Source organism: Aedes albopictus, chromosome 2 (genome assembly GCF_035046485.1).
Source record: "Aedes albopictus strain Foshan chromosome 2, AalbF5, whole genome shotgun sequence".
NCBI lineage: Eukaryota > Metazoa > Arthropoda > Insecta > Diptera > Culicidae > Aedes > Aedes albopictus.
The window spans coordinates 78,292,289-78,308,691 of record NC_085137.1 but is presented as its reverse complement, the minus strand read 5'-3'; the positions used below and the strand labels follow the sequence as shown (position 1 = coordinate 78,308,691).

The 16,403-nt window shown below is 41.5% G+C and overlaps 2 protein-coding genes and 1 long non-coding RNA gene across 3 annotated transcripts; 2 read left to right on the top strand and 1 right to left on the bottom strand.

Annotated features, from left to right (window-relative positions):
- Nucleotides 1–418: 418 nt before the first annotated feature.
- On the top strand, nt 419–1,332 carry LOC134288955 (uncharacterized). The gene is made up of 3 exons (XR_009998186.1): nt 419–630; nt 693–774; nt 841–1,332. It is a non-coding gene; the product is annotated as an uncharacterized LOC134288955 (long non-coding RNA).
- Nucleotides 1,333–1,928: 596 nt separating this feature from the next.
- On the top strand, nt 1,929–3,251 carry LOC109414707 (caldesmon). Its single transcript, XM_029853828.2, has 3 exons — nt 1,929–2,182; nt 2,286–2,683; nt 2,749–3,251. The coding sequence occupies exons 1-3, from the start codon at nt 2,116–2,118 to the stop codon at nt 3,043–3,045; spliced, it is 762 nt and encodes a 253-aa protein (XP_029709688.2). The 5' UTR covers nt 1,929–2,115; the 3' UTR covers nt 3,046–3,251.
- A 6,429-nt stretch (nt 3,252–9,680) lies between these two features.
- Nucleotides 9,681–15,137, bottom strand: LOC115258030 (uncharacterized protein K02A2.6-like). Its single transcript, XM_062849979.1, has 4 exons — nt 14,864–15,137; nt 12,562–14,156; nt 10,326–12,489; nt 9,681–10,234 (listed from the first exon to the last, which is right to left on the bottom strand). Exons 1-4 carry the CDS (start codon nt 14,883–14,885, stop codon nt 10,041–10,043), a joined length of 3,975 nt encoding a protein of 1,324 aa, XP_062705963.1. The 5' UTR covers nt 14,886–15,137; the 3' UTR covers nt 9,681–10,040.
- Nucleotides 15,138–16,403: the final 1,266 nt, after the last annotated feature.

Here is a 16,403-nt window from a genome sequence, read left to right as displayed (position 1 = left end):
ATTTGTTCTAGCCTGGATGTCTGTTCTCTGTGATTCGACTATACAACCGATTTAATGCCAATTTTACGGCTTAATGGTTACTTGGGAAAAAATAAATAACTTTGAAATGCTCCAAAAATACGTTCAAAATTTAAGGTGACCCATCTTGCCCCGCGGCCGTTTATATGGGGATTATATGGAATGTATCGCATAAGAAAAATTACTAAAAACCATTTTATTTTTTAATTCCAATGAGAGTGAATAATTTTTCAATCAATGCTCCAAACTTTTGTATATTCATGCTGGTCATCTAACAAAATTATTAACATAATCAAAACATAAGTAATGCGCCCGAAAATGGCACTGACCCATCTTGCCCCGCGACCCATCTTGCCCCGCCCCACCCTACGGAGAACCATCATTGCTACCCGGTCGGAAGGATTTCTACTTGTCGAGTTCATTTCTACCTCGTCAAGACACCCACCCTAATTTTGGTTACAAATTCCATCTGGTTCTTACCTTGACTACACATAACATTGGACCATTCGCATAACTGTCAAAATCAAAATCATTTTGCGCCAGAAAACTTACTGACGCGTTTCATCAAGTTCTGCGAAGAGATTTTTTTTAAGAATTGCGTGCCAAAAAACTGTAAGTTTTTAACGAGTTTAGTGATTTTTAAGTCGAAAATTAATAAAATTTCTTTGTTGCAGTCATAAGTATCCAATTCCTGCTGGATTTGTGGAGGTTCATGGGGGGTCTCTGGAATTGCCGTCATAAACTTTTTGCTGCCTGGTAAGTTTGTTAGTGGTTTAACCTTCTTGATGATTGAGATTTTCATTAGAAATCTTTAATTTTCAGGCAAATATGAATGCATTTATAGGAGTCCTCTAGCTGCCAAAGCTGCATCATGAAGCTGCCAAAGATCCCGAAGGAATTCCTAGATCTTCCATCTGGTGGCAGGCTGCCATCGCCAGTATGAGTTTGCGTATTGTCCAGTTTTCTTAACCTATAAGTTAATGTAATGTGTTTTATTTTTTGAAAAATAAATAGGGAAAGGGAGCTGGGGCATGGTAGGAACCAGGGTAGGAGTGGTAAAGAGATCCGCCCGGGTTGACAGTCCTCCAAGAATCGTGCCTGCCGTGAAAGGAAATCCGCCAGCGTGTCGACCAAGCGGCGTCATAAAGTGATCCATCTGGAAGTTGCCACTAATCCCAGAGTTCGCCAATCGCAAAAAAATCTGCCCGGATGTTGCCTGAGTGTTATCCAAACGGCGTCGTAAGGGAATCCGTCCAGTTTTCAGAGAGTTTTGGAATTCCGTCGGTGGTTTACACATGTAAGTTCTGCAGTAAGTTCTCCAGCAAAAAATAATGAATTATGTATTTATTTGTAAGTATACATTTATATTTGTATTTACATGTTTTTATTTAATTATTTATATAAATTATAAGAAAATAAATATACTAAATGAATAACAAAATCAATTTCTTGGTTGTTTTTTTTATTGAAAATTTTAAATAAAAATAAGAAGATTTTTTGACGTATCGATGTCTGGCAGATGTCTGTTAGATTTCTAGTACCCAATGTCTAGTAGATCTCAAGCAGGTATCTAGTAGACTCTATCTGTCAAGAAAATTTTGAGGTAGACAAAATGTTGCATTGGAGGCAGATTTCTATAAGACTGGTACTCGATATCTGCTTAAATATCTACTAGACATTTTGGTTTGTCTAGTAGATACCTACTAGATTTCTAGTTGAAATTTCTGAGCGGGAGCAGAGTTTTGGCTAACAAAAGTGCATTACTATTTTTAGCGTGTCCTTCCTATCGAGCTTTTTCGTGCAGTTGGCCGAAAGGGTCGAAAAAGCTCCGCTTGTTTTCAAAGTTGGCGCTGCTGGGCCGGCTCGGCCGGCTGCGCAGAGCTTCGCGCATTCGCGCAAGAAAATCAAAAACGCAACTGTCAAAATACAAAACAAGCAGCAAGTTGGTGACCGTTTTTTTCCGCGGCTGGAATTTTTACGTGTGAAAATATAGTGAAAAAGTGACTAAATTCAACAGCTTGGATCGATATCCGCCTGCGCAAACTGTGATACTTTGTGACGAAACCGAAAAAAAGTGAAGTTAATTGGTGGACAACGATGGATTTCGACTGGGACAACATCAGCATCGGGGAACCCGCCCTGAACACCTCCAACAGCTATTTCTGTAAGTGTATGCCAGATGTTCCAGTTATACATGCAATTGTGTGTGTCGGTCCATTATTTGTGCAAATTCGTATATTGTTTCGATTGTTGTTGCATATTTTCAGTCCGCGACAACATCAAGATGGAAAAGGAGGAGGAACCGAACCGGGATGATTGTGCCGGTTCGTCCTCGGGTTCTTCGGGGAAAAGTGCCGGCCAACGGCAACTGGACGATAAGGCACTGCTCGAGGAGTACCAGCGGCATCAGGCCAAGACGAGACAGGTGGAGACCTGTGACCGTGCCTACCGGTATGCACAGGTGTACGAAAACAAGCGGAAAGCACTGCGCGAGAAGGAGGAGAAGCAGCTGCAGGAGATGAAGAAGTTCCAGGCACGGCCGGCACCAAATTTCAAATCCGGCGCCAAGAAGGAGAACGCCGTGCCAAAGTTTACCATTCCGGTGACGCCGAAGCAGATGAAACCGGAGCGGATCCAGAAGCAGGCGATGCAGGTCAAGAAGTTGGTGAGTGCATTTTGGGATGGAATATGAAGTAAGTAGATTGATTGACCTATGACCCGACCTTCCAGGAGGACCGCACCAAGGATCCGGAGCCCACGAAAGAGTTCAAGGCGCACGACGCCAAAGTGCTCAAAGAGGAACCCTTCAAACCGGCACTGGTCAAGACGGTGATCAAGCAGGCCCCATTCGAGTTGAGAATGTCCTCGCGGTTGCAGGAGCGGAAGTTGCTCGACGAACAGCGGCATCGGGCCAAGGAGGAGAAGGCACGCCGCGAAGCGGAAGAACGACGACTGGCCGAAGAACGGGAACTGAAATTGCTGCGCAAACAGAAGGAGTTCAAAGCCAACCCCAATCCGTTCAAGTAGGTAGAGCATTTTTCTGTGGGTGTTTTCACAAGTCTTTGTATTCTCTTTTTTTATGTTTTACCTATTTGTAATCATATACTTATAGTCATTAATCTCCGTGAGACTTTACTCCGCCATCGAATACAATACATTGCACTAACTTTTTATAAGAATTTTATGTATGTACATTCGACCTAGGTAGAATTAAACATATTTTACTAACTTTGGCGTTTGGCTTCAGATGTGAAGTAAGTGGAAAGAAAGCCATTATTTTAAGCTAATTGATCAATAAGAGAAATCAACTTAATCAGAGTACGATTCAGTCTTCAGTTGGGTTGGGAATCCTCAAGCAAATTTATTATTACATGATAAAACCAGATTTTTTTTTTTGAAAATTGATGAAATTTTGGTTTTGCGAGTATGGGAATTGATAGCAGAGTAAACTCGACTGGTCGGTTAAAGGAGCGAACAAAGAATGATTTATTTCTACAAAGAAAAAGCAAGGCTTACTATGCAAACATCCCCCCTTAAGCCTAAATTTGCAAACCCCAAGTTTCGTCTTATCTTCAATATGCTTTGGACCCGCTAATGGTTTTGTAAGGATGTCCGCCACCTGAAGATCTGACGCCACGTATTCCAACTTGATGGTTTTAGCTTCGACCTGTTCCCGGACATAGTGGTGCCTGATGTCGATGTGCTTGCTACGTGCTGAGTGTTAAGTTTTGACTTCGGTAAAAGTGGAATGAAAAACACTTGTTAACTAGTTCACAGTCCAAGCTCAACTCACATATATTTCTCCTATTTAAATACAACTCTCAACCCTATACTGATATTCTCTCATTCTCTATTCGTGCAGTCAGTCTTCGGGTGACTGTCCATTTTACCGTACCGTCTTAAATCTGAGCGAGTATTCTCCAACCACTACAACTCCTCCATCCTTAAGATAGAAAAAATCCTACTCATTCAGAGAGTTTTAATTCAAAACTATTTGACTTAACCTAATCAGATAGCACTGGAAACTTATATGACTGAACAGGAATGCATTAAAATTTCTTTATAAAAAGTTAATAGTACACATAATCCGATTTGTTCTTTTTCACACGTCGTCTTTTCGAACGACGAATCTCGTCGACTGGTGTCCTTTGTGTATCTCCGGTAGGACCGACATTTTCCCCCGAAAAAATGAAAGAATCGGCTGCAAACCCGTAGAAATCAGAACTGTCGTCCGTACTGTAGTGGTCATCCTCTCGCCTGCGTTTACTTCCATCCCGAGCAGGGAATGAGAACAAATTGAAAACAAATTGAGTTATTTAGATATCACGAATTTTGATAACAAAGTGAGTTTTCATTTTGTATGACTTAAGTGTTAACATAACAAAAATGATAACAAAATAATGTACTGGAATATCTAATTGAAATCAGAATGAGTTCTCATTGATAACAAATTGATATCTCATTTTGTTATCTACATTTTACGACTTGATATCATACGCAGTTCTCAGGGAGTTATCAAATCTAAAGGGTAATAACTAAAAATTAATAACAAATTTGGTATTCATTTTGATATTTTATTAGGCATTAATTCACATGAATAAGTAAAAATTTAAATTAGATTTTATTTTAAATTTACTAGAATCTCGTGATTGAAAACTTGTTTTGTTTGATACGATATCATCAGAATATGACACCTATTAATGCCGTAGTATTATCGATTGTAACATTAACATTTCATCAACAGTCATTTCTAACTTCGAGCCTAAACGAAGAAAAATTGTATGGAAATCGGATATGATATCCTCATAGATATGCAGCATAACTATACCATGATTCAACTAAAAGATTAATGATAGACATTGAAATGACAAAGAAAAGTAAATTTGGAGTCAAAGGACAACTGCCCTTAACCTTCCGTAACTCGCGCGGTTGACTACCTGCGTCAGCACCACGCTAATGCTGAGTACAAAAAGCGAGATTTTTTCAACGTGTTGTACAAAATACAACAGCGCGATCGCTCGAGGGTTAATATTTTTGTATAGGTAATTATATTTTGTTAACGAGGTAGGCGTTGGATAACTGTCTTTGACACTCCTGAAAATTTTCAACCTTATTCCACACCAAGACACCGAAGTGTACAGAAGCTTTTTACGATTAATAAAACTTGTTCGTTGTTGTTTGAGCCACGTCTGTTCATTCCGTCCAGCCCTCCCCACACCGTATTCCTTCATATTTCCTTCTGATTATATGCACTACAGCAAAACAAATGTGGGAGATATTCACGACATCCCAGAGCCACAGGCATCGGGACTCAAATTGAATGACATCGAGCAACGAATTGAGTCGCATTCGGCTTCTCAGCTTTTTCCCTCGTTACCCGGGGAAAATGATGACATTGAAAAAATAAGGCATCCGATAGGAAAAATATTTAACTACAATAATTCTATCGGGTATGGCATAATGTCGTTTGGCATAGTCTTTTGGAATAATGGCCAAATGGCATAATCTGGCATAATAGTCGATTGGTAAAATGGCCGTTTGGCATAACAATAAGTGAAATGGCATTCATCATTTTCATGTATGATAAATATCTGTGTTATTTTCAAAATTTCAAACATCACGAGATTCATCATTTTGGTACGGAGCTACAATGAATCCTTTTTCGCGCGAGAATTCTTTAAAAAGGTAAAATATGTGTCCTTCAACAGTAGAATGACCGTGAATTACTTCGGTTGGTCATATCTAACTTCATTTGGCTTTTTGAAACCTGTTGAATTCAAAGTTGACCTCAAATCTTTCCCAACCAAGCTATACAACCAAGTTTCAGGAAACTTGGCCGAAAAATACCCCCTTATAACGAAGAGAACAAACCTGTCGATAATATCCTGTCACCCTAAAAAGACTTACTAAAGTTCAAGCCAATTTAAATCAAGCATGATCATTACCCAGAATCAGCAAATTATAAATTTTGTGTCAATATGTAAGTAAAATAAAATACTCTGGTAGATTTAACAAATATTTTGTGAATATAATTAATATTAATAAAGCATATTAAACCTTTTTTGGATTTGTGAAATCAAATCTTGTTATCATTGAGTTTTTGAAATGATAACAAAATGATATCTCAATTTGATATTAAATAAAAACAATTCGGAAAGAAAACTTATTTTGATTTCATTTTGTTATCAATAACAAAATGAGTTATCAATTTGTTATAGGTTTGTTCTCATTTCCTGCTCGGGATGTGAAACCGTCTGAGTATTGATATTGTCCTCAATCGACCGCTGATCCACCTCGGTTGGCAAAAAGCAGGGGAGTAAGCTGGCTGTCAACTGGGAACAAATTGCGCCTACACTGAAAAACGGCTTGCAGTAATGCCAAGCATAACAATGTTTTTAAATTTACTATGGCAAAACATGATCATCGACCCACCAACGCTTCTTGTGTGCGTTTTGTTTCTTCTCACATCAACCGGTTCGATAGCCGAGTGGTAGCGTGCGAGCCTGGTGATGTCAAGGTTCTTGGTTCGAATCCGGTTGCCAGCAGAAACTTTTTTTAATTGAAAATCGAGTCCATGGTAAAATTGAAAACATAATTCTGTTGAATTGAAACGAAAATCAGTCTGCACAAATTTAGTGGCGTTGTGTATTTAAATTGACCCTCAGAATAGTAATTTTCACCGCAAGCCGCCGTTCAGTGTACCTTCTACTCAATTTTAGTACCATTAGAAGGACGTAACGGCCAACCAAGAAAATATCTATTTTCGTTCGCAAAATTGATTTTAACACCGTTTTATCATGCTAAAAGCAAGTCAGCATGTGATTCAAACATAATCTCACACATTTTATTTAGATTATATTAAAAAATGTTATTCCGAAAAAAATCAGTGCTTTGTTTTCGCCATTATGAAAATTTGCCTCTACTCTCGCTTGTTTTTGTTTTCGTGTTGTTTGCAGTGCGGAAATCGGTTGAAAATTAAAAACTCCCAGAGCGGTTCTGGTGCCTTAATATGAGGATAATTTAACACTACAACTCAAGAAATTTCGATAATTACCTAAAAAACTGAGCATCAACACCGAAAGGAAGAGAAAAACGCTAATGTTTTTACTATTGTTGATGTTTATAAACAACTACACAAAAGATGTTTACAAATTAGAACCAACAGCAGATGGCGCGCAGGTGGGCATGTTTGGGTGGGCGTAGAGGGTAGGATCTACCACCCCTGGCAAAAAGGCACTCTCTCCTTGAAAGGCAAAACGCTTTGAAGTTTTTCGGCGAGAGGCTGGCACAACCTTAACCCTCTAAGAGCACCTTTAACGGTGCGCTTCTATACCCCGTTTGGCAGCCCTCCATCATTGCAGCAAACTTTACCGGTCGCTGCTGGATGCGCTCGCAAAATAGTAGCGCTATGGGTGGGTGACCAAATATAGTAGCGGGACAGTTGCGCTGCTAAAAATTCTATGTGAATATGACAGCCCCCCCGATACGAATCAGGGTGACTAATTTGATTGCTACCGTTGTGGAAAAGGGTGGTTAAGTCAAAATGGTAGCGCTGCGCGGGTTGCTCGAATAGTAGCCGCCGTTAATGTTGCTCTAATACCCAACCCCGCCTTTAGACGGGGTATAGTTTGAGCATTTTTGTAATTTTTGTTTCGTGGACAATCAAAATTTTTATATTTTTGGCTAATGTTTAGGACTGTTCTGTATATCTCAAAATGGTTTTTGGTGTCTTTGGAAACGTAGTCTAGAAACTCAAGCGGGTTTTCTCGTGCATTACGTTTCTTTTTGTTTTTCTTTTTCTATCTTTTCGCATCTCTTTAAACTGTCATGCTTACACGCCAAACGTAATATAGGTAAAAGCAACGAGATTTAAACATTCGAGAAAATAAATATTTGTTCCATTCTATTCACCACAGGTAATAATCGTTAGATTGCCTTATAGAAGTTGCGATGCGGCGGCGGTCAGACGTCAAACTCGTTTTGACATCGATTTTGACACTGACAGTGCTTTTTAGTTGGGTTTTGCCCCAACCAGTGAACATTCAACCATCGAGACAGCCCATATAGCGAGCCTCCAACGAACGAATCGGCACTGTACGTGGGTTTTAATATACCGTACATTGTATGGTACATGTATGCTGCCCATGATCGCATAGTCCACGTAACCACCATTGACAATGTCAGCATTCACAAGCTTATATCTATCACATGTGCATAATTGTGACCAGTTTTATTCAATAGAGCACAAGATCTAATCACTAGCTAGATGTCAATGTGAAGAAAAAACTAAAACTTTCCATAATTCATTGTTTGAATTTCAAAAGTGTGTTGAAAACTACAGTGGCGCTTACGTCAACTATGTGAATATGGGCAGTATGGTTTCAAACCATACCCCCTGGGCTTGGATTATATCTTCCAGGGAGCTTTGATTTCAGGCAAGTGGCCGATGTGCTTTGCAGTAATGACAGATGAATGTATAATCAATGGCAAACAATTATGTAAAAATCAGATCTTCAAGTCATCTGATATAGTTATACTGATCATGATGCTGCATAGTATATTGAACATTTGTCGAAGTCATTTATGTGCCGGGAAAATATAATTCCAAGTTGGTGAGAATATTACAAACTGAGGGAGGGTAATAGACCCAGTCAGACCCCTGAATGGGCAATGTGGGTTAGTGTATGGGAATGCCATTGAAGGTTTGTAATATTCTCCGAGGCTTTCGAAATCCAACAGGGCGCGTCCCCGGGTTGCGGATAGGGGGAAAAGGGAGATTTTTCGCATTTGTACTGTAATCAGCCAATGTGATATTATCTCCTATGGTGTTGTAGTGCGAATGAATGATCTCATTCTATGGGAATTCGATCCTTGCAATTGTATTGTTTATTAACTTCAGGGTCTCCAGTTAGCCTAGTGGTTAAGGCTATGGATCGCCAATCCGGAGACGGCGGGTTCGATTCCCGTTCCAGTCGGGAAAATTTTCTCGACTCCCTGGGCATAGTGTGTCATTGTCCTTGCCTCACAATGAACAAATTCATGCAATGGCAGGCAAAGAAAGCCCTTCAATTAATAACTGTGGAAGTGCTCGAAGAACACTAAGTTGAAGCGTGGCAGGCTAAGTCCCAGTGGGGACGTAGTGCCACAAAGAAGAAGAAGAAGATTAACTTCAATTTTCTAAGCTTGACAAGGTTTTGAAGACAAACATGAGGTGAGAGAATTGCCTAATAGGAAAGTCACATCAGCAAAGCTTTTACATATGCAAATGCTATCCATGGGGTCATGTCTAGCATTTAATATGTATGGCAATGACTCGTTCTTATCTAGTAGGGGTACTACAAGACCACGCGGACAATTCGAATAAAGGCCTAATTGGGAATAATATATTTTCCAGAACTGAAAGGACATTTTTTCCGGGGTGACTGGTGAGTCGGAGAGGGTAGAAGTTTCCGTTTGTTATAATTGACAAAATAAAAAATCGGGCGCTTTTTCTTTCTATGACTTGCTTGGAATTTTGTAAATTTTTTGTTTTTTTTTTTTGGTTTTGGAAGGTATGCGATTTATTATTGAGCCTTAAAATTATTTTGCATCTGAATAGCATTGATATTGTCAAGTCTGTATCAACACCCTAATCCCACACCAAAATACCCTTTTCCTATCTGTAACAGCCGAATGTTCCGTCTTTTTTCCGATACACGCGTCGCACACGGAGTCAAGCCGTCTGTCCGTCTGTACTGCTGACCGTCGAATGCCGTCCGAACGCGAGCGTCACTTTCATCCCCACTCGTCACATACACATACACACGTTCTCGCTTGTTCTCTCACACTCGTTCCTAGCTGTCAACACCCGTTACTGAAATATATCATCTTTGTGCAACTTACCCGTTCATGAAGCTGTCTAATATCTAACCGTTACATTCCTCCCATTTTTTAGTAATATAGTTGTTCTTCTAATTTAATAAAACTTTATTGAATGATTGGCATACCAATACTCTCACCCGTATGTTTGTTCAAGTCGAGGTTCAAATTACGAAATCGTCCCATCTTGTTGGTCGTCTGCAAATGCGCTTCGGATGTCTATCGCTAGGCTGGCTGTCTGTGGTACAATGCTCCACAGGATCCAGAACTCGTTCCGAAGTTTCGTCGTCATCTCCAGGCCTGGATTCCGCTTGTGCCAACTTCTTCAAGTGTGAACTGTTCCGTTTATAAGTCTTACCTGCGTGACCGTGAAAATTTTAAACATTTTATATCCCCAAAGGTTCGTATAGCCAAAGTTTGGGCCATTCGAATTAGCATTTAGTTCTTACCCGTTTCCTTCGATCGTATGGTGATTTCTCCTCCTTTGATGTCTGTAACTTCGAATTCTTCAGGGCCGAAATTGGGCTGGTATGATCCAACCTTCGAGTTCTTCAATAAAACTACATCTCCCCTCTCCAATTTATGTTCCTTGGCTTGTCGAGATTTATCACTTTGAACTTTACGTTGCTCTTTCTGAATCATATCTCTATCTCTAGATGATTCCAAGTTCAAACTCGGAGGATGGTGAATAGATGGTATGCGGTTCCGAATTTCTCGACCAAACATCATTTGTCCGGGCGATAACCCTGTCATCTCTTGTGGTGTTGAGTGGTAGAGCGTCAAGTACTCGCAGAGATCAGTTTTCCAATCTGTTCCCTGGATACTACTGATTTTGATTCGTTTCCCGATATTTCGCATCTGCCTCTCTACGGCACCATTTTGTTCGGGCCAATATGGTGTAGAAAGGTTTAGATGGATGCCGTAGCTCAGACAAAAATTCCGAAACTCAATCGCTTTGAATTGTGGGCCGTTGTCTGATGTTATTGATCGGGGGATGCCGAACGAGCTAAACATTCTTAGAAGAGTTCCTATCACCTTTTGGGTTGTTGCGGGTTTCATCGGCTCCACCTGTACAAACCTTGATGTATAGCAAACGACAACCAACAACGACATCTCCCCCGGAAGACCTTCTTTGAAGTCGATGGCCAGATCTTGCCAAGGCATGGTCGGAATCCGGCGGGCCATAGGGTTGGGTTTGTCCGGGAGTGCTGTCATGCTACAGGGTTTGCAATGGCGGATAATCGTGTCCACCAGCTTATCCATGAGTGGAAACCATATCTTGGATCTGAGCATGGCTTTCATGGATATTCCACCTTGATGCCCCAAGTGCGCCAAATGTACCACTTTCTCTCTCATTTGTTTAGGAATGACGATTCTGTCCCCTCGCAATATTAATTCTCCGTACAGTGTTAAATCATTTTTAACCGTGGCTGTCTTGTACTCGTTCGGTACCTCATCCCAGATCCCTGAATACAACGCATCCTTGACCTTTTGAAGCTCATCATCGGCTAAAGTAGCTTTTTCGAGTTCTTCGATGGACAAAACCGATGGCTTGATTTCGTCGGCTAGCCAACCAATAACGTCCGAGCCAGAAACGCAATCTTTTACACCTTGAGACAGGCGAGAGAGAGGATCAGCCAAATTCTCTTTACCCGGTTCGTATTTCACCGTGAAATCAAAGCTCTGAAGTCGTAGGATCCATCGCTCTATACGCGCTGATGGTTTCGACTTCACCCGATTGAAGAGGTATTCTAAGGGCTTGCAGTCGGTAACAAGGGTGAAATGTTTTCCGTACAGATAAACATACAATTTCTCCATGGCCCAGATGATAGCATAGCATTCTTTCTCTGTTTGGCAATACTTTTTCTCGAATTCCGCCAAGCTTTTAGATATGCATGATATCGTCCGCGATACCCCGTCCTTTATCTGGATCAAAATGGCCCCTAATCCGTAAGGGCTGGCATCGGTTACCAGAATCGTCTCATCATTGGGATCGAAGAACCCGAGGTAGTCCGCACTAGCAATCATTTGTTTGATCGTATTTAACTCTTGGGTGTGTGTCTCACTCCAAACGAAAGAACTTTCCTTGTTCAAGAGGGATCTCATATGGAACGTAAGGGCTGATAGATTCGGTATGAACTTTCCCACGAAATTTACAAGACCTAGTAGAGATCTTAACTCAGAAACAGATGAAGGGGGTTGCAGGCTCCGAATAGCTTGCACTTTTTCGTCCGTTGTTCTAATTCCTTCGGTAGATACAATATGGCCTAGGAATTCTACGCTGGAGACCCCAAAAACCGATTTTTCTTCGTTGATTTTCATGTTGTATTTCTGAATTCGGTGGAGCACTTCCTTTAGCGCTGCATCATGTTCTTCAATAGTTTCTCCATGGATTAGAAAGTCGTCCATGTAAACTACCAGCCCTTCAATTCCCCTGAACAAGTTCTCCATTTCTCGTTGAAAAAGTTCTGGAGCCGATTTTATACCGAACATCAATCTGGAAAATCGGTATACCCCACTCCTAGCCACAAAAGTAGTGATGTTCCTGCTCTTTTCGTCAAGTTCAAAATGGTAATAGGCTGCTTCAAGGTCAATTTTAGATAATTTTGCAACCTTCAAACAAAAATCGATCAGTAATAAAACAAGTTCAATGACATATTTCCCATCTATTGTTTATTTACATACCTTTTTGATTCCGGATATCGCGTCATCGATATTTGGCATCGGGTAGTTTTCACGCCGCACTGCCTTGTTGGCAGCTCGCATGTCGACACATAATCTGATCCTCCCATCAGATTTTTTCACTGGAACCAGGGGTGACACCCACGTTATGGGCGCCTCTGCTCGTTCAATGATGTTTTTCTCCAACAAATCCTGAATCGTGCGTTCTACGTCGGCTTCCATGGACATCGGAAATCGACGTGCAGCTTGAGCAACGGGCAGCACCGAATCTTCAACTTGGATGGTCAACTGAACATTTGGTATCTTTGGGAATCCTTTACGAGATTTATCTTCGACAGCCGTTTGATCCGTAGCAGATACTTGATTTACGTGGTACCCGATTTTTAAAATCCCCAGGGCAAAAGCTGTTCCTTTGCTCAATAGGCTGACCTGTCCACCTGGTGCTACCAGAACGTGCGACCAGATTCCAGCCTCTTCATCGGGAATTTTGATCTCAGTTTCGAAAGCTGCACTGAAGAAGATATTTTGATCCGAAGCGAAAGCTTTGAAACTGATTTCATCATTCTGGGGTTTGCGTTCGTTGAGAATTCGTGCTCCTTTATTTATCAGGTGATTGTAGGTTTCTTCGTCGATGATATTCGCTGGGGATCCTGAATCGATGACCATTCTGGTTCTTACTCCTCCAATGTCCAGTTCGAGAATTTCGCTCAGCTCTTCCGATGTCTTCACAAAAAACACGCCTTTCTCTGTTTCCGTGTCGCCACCCACAATTGCGTGAATCCGTTTAGCTCCATACATCGACTGCTTAGTGGTGGACTCGTCATGTTTACGTTTACGGCAACAGATCCTGAAGTGTCCTTTTGTCCGACAACTGAAACAGTCCACGTTTTTCGCCGGGCATTTATCCGTTTCTCTGGCCAAATGCCCTGGTTTGTTACAATTGTAACACTTCCTGGAGCTCTCCGTGAACCTTGAGGTTAGTGGACCTCTACCGACAACCTTTTGGACTAGTCCGTGTTCTCCGTACGACGTAGAGGGTTTCTCGTATTCTCTCGATTGTTTCAGCACCTCTTCAAGAGTTTTTCCCAACGATACCACTTCGGTCAACGACATCTCCGTTGTCAAAAGTTTCTTTCTGAGTTCAGCTGAACTACAGCCTTCAATTATTTGATCAACGATCATATCGTCCACGTCGGTAAAGACACAACGGTTGGCCTGGTCACGCAGTCGGAACACAAATTCTTCGAAAGACTCTTGGTTGCCTTGTCGCATCGATCTCAAAAGATGTCGTTCAAACCTCTTGCGCAGCTGAGGAGCGAAATATTGATCGAGCGAGAGAATAGCGGACTCGTATTGCAAAATAACCACTTCTTCCAATATTTCTTCGTTTTCCCCGACGGTTTTCTGTACTTCCCATTTGGCGACCTTGTCATAATACGATTGAAGGTCGATACCTCCCAAAACCAGCAGGAGGTTGAATTTCTCTTCGTCTTCTTCTATTTTGTTAGCTTGCAAAAACCGATCCAAGGCTCGCTTCCACTTGATCCAATCATTCCTTGGATCTGTGCCCACTTTAAAAGGTGGCATCGCGGACGCATCTATAATCAAAACAAAGATAAAAAAAACGTACTTCTTAGCTTCTCCTCATCACATGTTTTTCAATTTTGTCGCAAATCTCAAAACCGTAAGCATTGGCTACAATCTAACATCACTTCACTAGGAAATTTTGTATTTAGTTTCTCCTTTACCCATCTGTTATATCTTCTGCTTGTTCCGATTAAGATCTCTGGTCAGTGATTCAGCACGTAGCCTACACACGGTGAATGAATTGTATTGCACGGGAATGATCCACTTGAAACACGAAGTCAGCACGTAGCTAGGCACGAAGCGCACTTTATAGATTCATGCACGAAGTATTCTCTCATCCATGAAATTCTTAATCATCGCACGAGGCTTGCACGAAGCATTTCATTCTGTTCCAAAAAAAATATTCCATCATGGCACGGAGCCGTTCTCACCACGTCAATCAAAATCGCACGTAGCATCCGATCGTAATCACGAAGTACTTCCTCTGCATTAATTTTCAAGTTGATAAACTCCTATGTGTTGGTCGCTCACTAATTCCATTATCACTACCGTCCGTTTTCTCCGCCAGATATTTTTCAACCGCCATTTTGTTTTTCCCCATGCCAATCCAGATAAGCCACGCCACTCCATATCAGATGAAATTTCACTAAATTCAGCCTTTTTGTTGGTCTCGTATGCCTTTTCAACTCATTTTTATTCTTTTCGTACATTAACTTACCGATTTTTACCGTCGCCGCCATTGTAACAGCCGAATGTTCCGTCTTTTTTCCGATACACGCGTCGCACACGGAGTCAAGCCGTCTGTCCGTCTGTACTGCTGACCGTCGAATACCGTCCGAACGCGAGCGTCACTTTCATCCACACTCGTCACATACACATACACACGTTCTCGCTTGTTCTCTCACACTCGTTCCTAGCTGTCAACACCCGTTACTGAAATATATCATCTTTGTGCAACTTACCCGTTCATGAAGCTGTCTAATATCTAACCGTTACACTATCCCATGGCGTTTATGTGGTCAGCAAAGACTGTTCAGCCATTATCCCTCCAGTCCTTATCATCGGCTTTGGACTGACTTGCGCTCTCATTGCCCCACCAAATGCTGCAAAATGAAAATGAAAATGAAAGTATGGTTTCAAACCATACCCAGGTAATAACGAATATCACTGTTGCGGACCCCTCGACTCTGGAGCGATGTGAGCCCCACGTAGGTATGGTGACGTTTGTCAGTGTCATTGCTGACCTGTCATTCGTAAACTGTCAGTGAGAATGAGAAGCAGTTGTTGAAAATTGTAGATGACAGAAGTTTATTTCAACGATATCAAGTATTTTGTGAATTTTTCTTCCATAAATTTTATTTCATTATTGTTATATTTTTGTAGATTCCGTAAAGTATAATTATTTACCCTAGTTCTATGTGTGAATTGAATTGTAGTCGGACACTAAGCTGTAAGAACATACATGAATTGAGAAATTAGAATCGACTAATAAAAAATACTTATTGCTGCTTTAGCAATACCCAGCAAAGAAAAGCGAGTTGCTTAAAGACGCCCGAAAGACGGAATTCACACGAACAATCACCCAGTTCGCTGATCTCGAATGACTTCTTCAGTTTCCTCGCGAGTGCTTCAATCATCGGTGGATCTTCACTCATTACCACGAGATCGTCGACGTATACGAGGACACAACACTATCGTCCTTTCACCTGCTTCCGATACAGGCACGGATCGGAATCACATCGTTGGAATCGCTGTCGTACCAGTTCTTCGTGTAGCTTCTGGTTCCACGCTCTTGCTGCCTGCTTTAGACCGTACAAGCTTCGGTTCAGTCGACACACTTTACGTATTGCTGACTAAAGCCTTGTGCCACCAGTCGAGCCTTGAACCGCACAATTTCTCCGTTGATGTCACGTTTCATTTTGAACACCCATTTGCATCCTACCGCTTTCCGTCCTGGAGGGAGATCAGCCAACGTCCAGGTATTGTTGGCATGAATCGACTCCAATTCCTCCGCCATCGCCTTTTTCCAGCTCTCTACGTGCGGCGACGCCATCGCTTCCCGGTAGTTCTGCGGTTCGGTATTCCCTCCGATTGTGGTTGTCCTTCGGTCCGAATTCGTAGCCAAACATTGGTTGGGATCGGGTCTGTTGTCCATCTCGCCAAAACCCTCGAAATCGCTTGAATCGTCCGACCTGACCTGAGAAATATTTTCTACGGGGAATCGTTTGCCTTGCATTTAGGGATTCCTCTTGGACTTC